Consider the following 8,040-nt stretch of genomic DNA (forward strand, 5'->3'; position numbering starts at 1 on the left):
ACACGGCAGTCTCGGATTGGATGCTGCGTGCTTAGGTGGGCGGGGCGGAGTTTGCGTTATCATTACTGGTTCATGTGTGTTGCGTGCCAGAAGTGTGTTGTTGTGTGGCCGCTCGTTGTGTGCGGGACTTTGCCGGTTGTGCTGCTTCTCCCTCAGGTAAAGAGGGGTGGGGGCGGTATTGCTAATCTCCAACATGTTATTGTGGATTTTATGTATATTGAGAGTTTCTCTCCTGTAGGACTGTAGCATATTGAAGCTCCGCATAGAATTTTTTATGAACTCAAAGTTTGTAGTACAGGGTAGTTGAGTAAGCTAGATTTAATAAATCAGTATATTTCCTCCACCTCTTTTGTTATATATTGTTATAATGAGTATCCACTAACTTTCCATGAAAACTGCTAAGTGACCCCAAGCTTTTGAATTCTGTGTATAATATATATATATATATATATATATATATATATATAATTATACACACACAATGTGTGTGTAGATATAATTAGTATTTCTGTTGGAAGAACAGCTGTTCATTTAGACCTGAATTGTTCTGGAGAGTGTTCTAATTGCTACGATATCACACTTCCCGCCCCACCATCTTATTTGGTTAAAAAGGGTTTGATTAGAAATTAGACTGCTGGTTTAGTGACTTGAGGCACAAGTTAACGGTTACACCGATTTTGAGGGGACCGGACAACATTGGCATTGTCATTCCTCATTAGCTTTCATTCATTGGAAGTGTGGGGTTCTATTACTTTGATGGACACCCGGAGGGAGGGGGAGTTGCTTTTGTTGAATTGTTCATTTTGTTTTGTTGTACTTGACTGGAGAAACCCAAAATTAGAAAATAAGACGCGAAACCGGATTTAAATCATCGTATAATCCTCTATTTTTGATGTTTCAGTACCCGATGGATCTCCTGCTGCTTCATAGCAAATAACCTTAACTGTTTACAAGATAAATGATGGCCACAATATGTGCTTATATGCTGTATATACCATGTGACTGGAACCTTTTAATGTTCATGCTGTATTGTATCTCCATGTCTACTAAACCGTTCTCAGATTAAGAGTTTGGTTATATGGCTTTTGTATGAAATACGGAATATTTCAAGTTTTATATGCTTATCTTTTAATGTTTTATTGTTATTATTATAGTAGTACTAGATGCTAACAGATTGTAAGATCAGGCCCATCTTCTGTATGCTTATATGTGCTCATGTTATTGTTTAATTTTGTATCTTCTTAATGTTTACATTAATTGTGTATTCTCGTTGTAATACTGCTACAAAATCTGTTGCTGTTGCATACACAAAATGTAACAATAATGTAATAACAGAGTGTTTTCATCTTCTGTGTATTTTCCCCAGTCATTTGGCTAGTGTAGTTGTAGAACAGATAATGTTACAGCACACAGAGTGATCATTTTCTACTAGAGAGAAAGTACATTTGGTGAAGAGGATACCTTTATTGGCTAACTGACACATAATGGATTGCAAGCTTTTGAGACAATCTAGGTCTCTTCTTCATATATTATACCTGAAGAAGAGACCTATGGCTCTCTTTCCATGGCTAACACAGTACAACTCTCTACATTTGCTACTAATGAATGATTTATTCAAATAAAGTAAAGGCTACTGAGGTTAAGATTCTTCACTCACTATGCTCAAGGTCATCGTTTTTAAACTCTTTTTGGATTTAGAAACTTATTATTGGCCATCTATTGTATTTGTTAATCATAATGTTAAATCCTTTATTGATTGATACTGTTTATTATGCTGTTTGGAACTAACCTGTGCCTTTAACATCTAAGGAATGGAAAACCAGGCTTCAGAAGAATGTTCAGCCAATGGCAAGAACACCATTATAAAAGAGGAGGTAATTCGCTTTCAAGTGGATTCCGTTCTATACTATTATCCTGTGTTTTGAGCAAAGTGCCACCTGTGACATTTCTGATGTCATACTGATTGAGAGGCTTTATAAAGTGGGAATAGAGTCGGATCACTGTAAAGAGTCTGAATTGTGTATTTTAACATAAACCAATCCAGCTGATTCATTGTTTTAGCCTTCTAATAAGAATTTTTCAGGGAGCAGTAACAATGTCTGGTTGTCATAGCAACCCCTGCAAGCCACATTACCTCCGAGGAATGCAACCCAAGTATTCAAAACTTTCAACCTGCATATGCAGATTAGCTCATTACCACCACATATGAATATCTAAAACACACAGATTTTTAAAAAATATTTTTGATTACAATATTGAGATCATTTAAAACATCTCATCTTATAATTTAATTGTTAGCGCTTTTGAGTAATCTATAGGTCAAACTAAACAGTTCTGATCTTATTTAAAGATATATAATCCAGACATATACTCTGTTGTAGGCATTCTTTAGTTATTAGAGATAAATAAACAAGACTTCTGTCTCATGTAACTCCCCCCCCCCCAGCTGCCTCTACTAAAAGCAGCGGGCATACCACAGTACGCTAGCGAACAGGGCCACCTCTGCACCTAATGTATCGGTTTGTCTTAGTCTGTCAATTCTCGTCTTGTCATACCCCTTGAATATATTTATTGTATTAAGCACTGCGTAAATTTCCGGTGCTATATAAAAAAAAGATGATGATAATGTTTCTTGGATGTGTTTAGTAGAACGCCTATTCTAGCAGCACGTCTGAACACCTTTTTACTAGCATACATGCAATTGTGGCTGTCGCTTCAATTAGTTCCATGGGCGAGAACTAGAGAATTCATTCTCCCGCTGGCATGTAGTAAAATAGACTCCCACTTGCCTTAATAAAATGAATTTGGGGGGATTTTGCTGCAACTTTATCCAACTCTGAGATGAGTGTTCTAGTCTAGGGCAGCTGGAAAATTAGAGATAAAAGTCAAAAATCAGGCTTTAATGGTAGCTATTTGTAAGAAAAGTTCCCTGTTTTTTTTGTATGGGGGTGGGCTTACTGATAGGGAAGTTTAATGTAACTTATTTACTATACTGTAAATTACTGGCCTTCCTAATACCTTTTAATTTGCTTCATGTTAGACACTTGTGAAAGGAAAGTGGGTGCAGCTCCAGGAAACTACATATGCGGATCATGATGGAAAGACCAGGTTCGTTTTGTATTATATCTGTACCCTTTGCCTAACCCTTTATGGAAGAACACTTGACTGGTTAGCCTTGTGATTTTACTTGGCCGCCTTTAAAATCTGTCGATTCGCTGAGGTTTCTTTTGCAATTATTTTAAATTCCTAAAATACATGGAGGTTTTTGTATCATGCCTTAAAGTATGTCATTCCTATGAATGAGATCCATACATTGATGTCATGTGCTTGCCAAGACCCTTATGTAATTATCACAGCTCTATGAGTGTTACATTGATTATAAACTATTGAGTTAATCAGCAGTGACATTTCAGTTTTCTACTTGCACGCTTGTTATTCTCTGTGTTAAGTTGTTTGCTGTGACTCTAGTTAAGGGAATAAACCAGAAGTCTGTATAGATAGCAAGGCCAGGATGTAAACATTAACCTGACTGTGTTAGCCCTGAATAAAACGTGGGGAGTAAAACTGTTTTAATTTAACAAATATATATATATATATATATATATATATATATATATATATATATGTGTGTATTGTATATATTGTATTTCTTTCTCTTGTTATAATTATTAACATAAAAGTTTCTGTAAGAACAAGGCAACCTCTCTTCTATTAAAATTGCTTACTTTGTTTGCACCTTTTTAACAGAACTTGGGAAACAGTAAAACGTACAACACGGGCCACATGTAATGCAGCTGATGGTAAGGTTTTTTTTTTTGTTTTTTTTTAATAAAACTTTTGTACGGTTGATTTATTCATCATTATGCATTGACTCCAGTCACATACAATATCAGACTATATGTAATCCAGTCGATTGTGACTTGCTACTTTTATGATATTTTGTACGCAGTACTGATACCAGGGGCAGAACGACACACATTTTATATAGATATCTATGGCAATATTTTTATTTATATTTTATCTAGATATCTATGGCAATATTTTTAACAAAAAATCTTTTTTTGGTTTCAGCCGTTTATCATTCTGTAAATTGGTGCAGACAACAATTGTAACGGAGTTGCTTTAGTTTTGACACTTTTACCCACAGCCCTTAAATATAAACAAAACATATTCATGTAACAAAAAAAAAACATTTGGCAAGCATGCTCTGTGAGAAATTGGGTTTTCATTCATGTTCCCAGACCCATGCCTTCTCTGTTTTGTACTGGAATAACTGATGCTGCGCAACTAAAAGTATTGTGCCTCCAAATGTTGTGTGTGCGCAAACGTGCAGTTAAAGATAAATATCACCTTGCGCACAGTGCCAAAAAATACATCCTTAAACGGACTATCATACGAGATCATGTGCTAGTATTCTAGTATTTCACCGTGTATCATCCTGCGGGGTAATGATCTCAAATCAGAAAAACAATCTCAGGTCAGTACCATATATATCACTTTGGGATCAGGAGAAGCAACTGAACTCTAGAAGTACTGATGAGGATGGGAATGTCATACAAAGAATTCCAGAATTCATTAATGGGATGGGCCATATAGAAGCCATCCTGTTGGTGTGCATAGATTTGTTTTTTGCAATTAAGTATTTTTTTTTTATTATTTTTTTTTCTTTCTTCACTTGTCTCTGTATGTTCTGTTTCAGGTGTAGCAATAATACCTGTTCTACAGAGGACTCTTCACTATGAATGTATTGTGCTTGTTAAGCAGTTCCGACCACCTTTGGGCTGTCACTGCTTGGAGTTCCCTGCAGGTTAGTAGAGAAAAATGGAGCTATCTGAATAAGAGTTGTTTGTATCTGTACATTGAATGATCAGCCATTTGTACACCGAATGTTGCCCAATATAGGGAGAGCTTTCTCCAAGTCCATTGTTTTTCTCCTTTGGGTTCTCCCCAAGTGCACAGCGGAACCAGACATGGACCTTCTTGCTCGCTGTGCCAAGTTTAGACTGTCCCAATTGAGTATTTACCAAAGGGCAGGTGTTGGCTGAACAGATACTTACCTTTTTGTTGAAGTCCAGTGCTTAGCCAAATATTTTTTTCTTATTTAATTGCATTCTGCCTTTTGCTCATTGTAGAGTACATTGCTAAATAATTAAAAGTATATGTATTGAGGACCTGGTGTTTTTTATTTATACCACTAGTGTTTGTCTCCAGCCGGTAGATGACACATTGGTAAAGGGCTATATGTATGTATGTAATGGTTTGGCCTCTTAAATACAAGTGACACAAGTGCAGTAATGGAATGAAGGTATGTAGTGTATGTTTTGTTGACTCTTCCTGGGGGTTGTCACCATTTCAGGACTTATTGATGAAAATGAAACTGCTCAGCAAGCAGCTCTGCGGGAGCTGGAGGAGGAGACCGGCTATAAGGGAGAAGTCATGGAGTGCTCTCCAGGTGGGTCCAAGCTGGTTCATAACATGTCACGGTTTTCTTCTCCACTGTTAAAAAGCATTATTTTTGATGTACAAATTTCTAAAAAAAATTTACGTTTTAACACTGTTAATACGTTTGACAGAGGTCTTTAATTACAATATTTGAATGGGCAGCTGAAAATCTGTACTATAATTAATGGATATATACATATTTGGGAATGCTGCATCTATGATGGCATATATATACTAGAAAAAAAGGTCTTAGCTATTCTATACACTTTAAATTAGTTTATTTTTTGTAATACTCCAGCGTAATTTGCAATGTCAGAGTAGTGGTGCCTATACTGCCTTAGTGAAAATGATTTTTTCATTTTTTTATTGTATGTGTATTCTTGCTATAGTGGCTTGTCTGGATCCTGGATTGTCAAATTGCACAACACACATAGTAACCGTGCACATAAATGGTGACGATCCTGCCAACAACAAGCCTAAACCAAAGCTCGGTAAGTTCATGCAATAAGTTGATGAGCATTAATTGCCCTGCTGTTCGACCCGCCAGGGTGATTAAATGGGGCAAAATAATGAAAATGTTATGTTTTAAATTATGGGGAAATATTCATCCGTTTTTAATTAGTGGCAGAAAAGGTTGACAACAATGTTTTTAAATATAGACTTTAGCAATTATGTTCTAGTTCTATTACTGGTTTAAGCTGAGGATTGTAATTTTATAAAGATATCATTGCACAAAAAAAATAACTTTTTATAACTAAAAATAATCCTTTTTTTTTTTCTTTCTTTCTCTATTCAGCTGATGGAGGTATGTCATATTATTATTTTAATATATATATTTAATGCCAATGCTATCCTCTTGACACAAATCTTTTGATTTTAGAATTTACAGAGTCCATTTTGATACCCAAGAATGATCTGAGGAAACGTATAGATGGTATGTGCTTTGTATTGAATAGTATAGCTCTTCTGCCTTGATACATCTATCTTTCGCACAGGAGAAGGATGTTTTCTTTTCCTCAACCCCTTTGACCACATATCCCCTCATTGGTATCTTCACTAAAAATGGGGCTCACAGGGGCAGTAAATAGTTCAGCACCTTGGTATCCTTTGATGCCAGAGAGCAAAAACATGTAGACTGCTGTACGGTACAGGAATTTGTTTGCATTAGATGTTGTGTTAATGGTTCTTTTATGGGAACAGTTGGTGACATTAAAGGAAACTGCAATTGAATTGATCTGATTCTGCATGTCTCTACAATTTTTTTTTAGTCTGTAGTGAATATGAATATTTTTGTGCTGTTAAGTATGCTTAATGTAATTTGACTTATCGTTATGTTTTCTCTCTAGAACTAGTGGCTGCTGAGAAGCTTGTAGTGGATGCCAGAGTTTATACCTACGCCTTGGCACTGGAACATGCCGTGGCAAAGCCATATGAGCTTCCGTTCTTGAAGGGTTAAGGAATGGTACATTATAGTATCCTATTGGAATACAGATGTTTACATTCTCCTTCACTTTGCCTGTAATGGCGGTAACATTCCCACTGGCTCTAAGGAAGATAGAGGAATGAGCACTTGAGTCTTTCCATTCACTACTGTTAGTCTTTTAAAAGTCTTGGCATGCCAACTTAACGATAAGGAAATTCAGTATTTGTAGAAAACTCTTGTATGGGTGAACGGTATTTTTAAATCCCTCTAATAAATTTAATGACTGCATATTTGTCTGCTTGCATTATTGTGGTATATGCAGTCATCTGTTTACAATCACAAAGGAGCTGTAATCATTTTTTTTATATATTGCTACAATGTATTGGTTTTTTTTAACCATTTATTTTAACACACTTTGAAAGTCTTGTTAGTTTGCTGTAATTGTACATGGAATAGAGTCGGTGAGATGATGGGGTCATTAGCTATGCTGCCCTTGGAGCAATGCACAAAAACTAGAACATAAAAATAAATTCCAATTCCTCATACCACCGGAAATATAAATTTAATAAAAAAAAAAAACCACTAACCATACTCTAAAGTTATTACTGTAATTGGGTGATCCCCCTGAACATAAATTGAGTTATTTTTCAGCAGTGGCACTTGTCCTGTAGAAGAACCCCTAAACTAACTTTTTAAATGTTAGCACCTAGCTGTCTTATAAATGTAATTTGTGCCTTTACTCTAAACAGAGAAAAGGGGAATTGTGGTTGAACAATCCCCGTAAAACAGCATAACCCAACCGTTACAGTATTACACATTTGGTTGTTAAGGGGTTAACATACAGTATCACTGTTTCCGCATGTTTCTTGTACCCGTGAGACTAGTTTGGTCAAGTAGTTTCAAGAAATACTGCCTAATTCCTACCTTTTATTGATGTTACAATTAAGAGCCATTTAACTTCATTATACATTTACAAATCTGACATAACATTGTGCTGTAGAGAAAAGTACATTCTCCTTGCCAGGGAGGTTAAAAGTAAGAGATATATAAATCGCTGCCACCCCCATGCAAATGACAACAGAATAAATTAGCACAGTAACGTGGAGATAGTCTGGAATGTTCTATTCCCCTCCAAGTGTGTCGGACGTTTATAATGATGCTTTATGTCATCATGA

General features: G+C 36.0%; 1 protein-coding gene across 1 annotated transcript; it reads left to right on the forward strand.

Annotated features, from left to right (window-relative positions):
• The first annotated feature begins 52 nt into the window (after nucleotides 1-52).
• On the forward strand, nucleotides 53-7,153 carry NUDT5 (nudix hydrolase 5). Its single transcript, XM_053463279.1, has 9 exons — nucleotides 53-156; nucleotides 1,810-1,874; nucleotides 3,041-3,108; nucleotides 3,748-3,800; nucleotides 4,700-4,807; nucleotides 5,357-5,452; nucleotides 5,832-5,933; nucleotides 6,239-6,376; nucleotides 6,789-7,153. Exons 2-8 carry the CDS (start codon nucleotides 1,812-1,814, stop codon nucleotides 6,280-6,282), a joined length of 534 nt encoding a protein of 177 aa, XP_053319254.1. The 5' UTR covers nucleotides 53-156; nucleotides 1,810-1,811; the 3' UTR covers nucleotides 6,283-6,376; nucleotides 6,789-7,153.
• The last annotated feature ends 887 nt before the right edge of the window (nucleotides 7,154-8,040 follow it).

This window comes from Spea bombifrons, chromosome 4, assembly GCF_027358695.1.
Source record: "Spea bombifrons isolate aSpeBom1 chromosome 4, aSpeBom1.2.pri, whole genome shotgun sequence".
Taxonomy (NCBI): domain Eukaryota; kingdom Metazoa; phylum Chordata; class Amphibia; order Anura; family Pelobatidae; genus Spea; species Spea bombifrons.

Coding starts and splice junctions, on each gene's coding strand:
- NUDT5 (XM_053463279.1), top strand. CDS start 1,812: ATGGAAAACCAGGCTTCAGAAGAATGTTCAGCCAATGGCAAGAACACC. Junction 3,109..3,747: donor GATCATGATGGAAAGACCAG/GTTCGTTTTGTA, acceptor CCTTTTTAACAG/AACTTGGGAAACAGTAAAAC. Junction 4,808..5,356: donor CTGCTTGGAGTTCCCTGCAG/GTTAGTAGAGAA, acceptor TCACCATTTCAG/GACTTATTGATGAAAATGAA.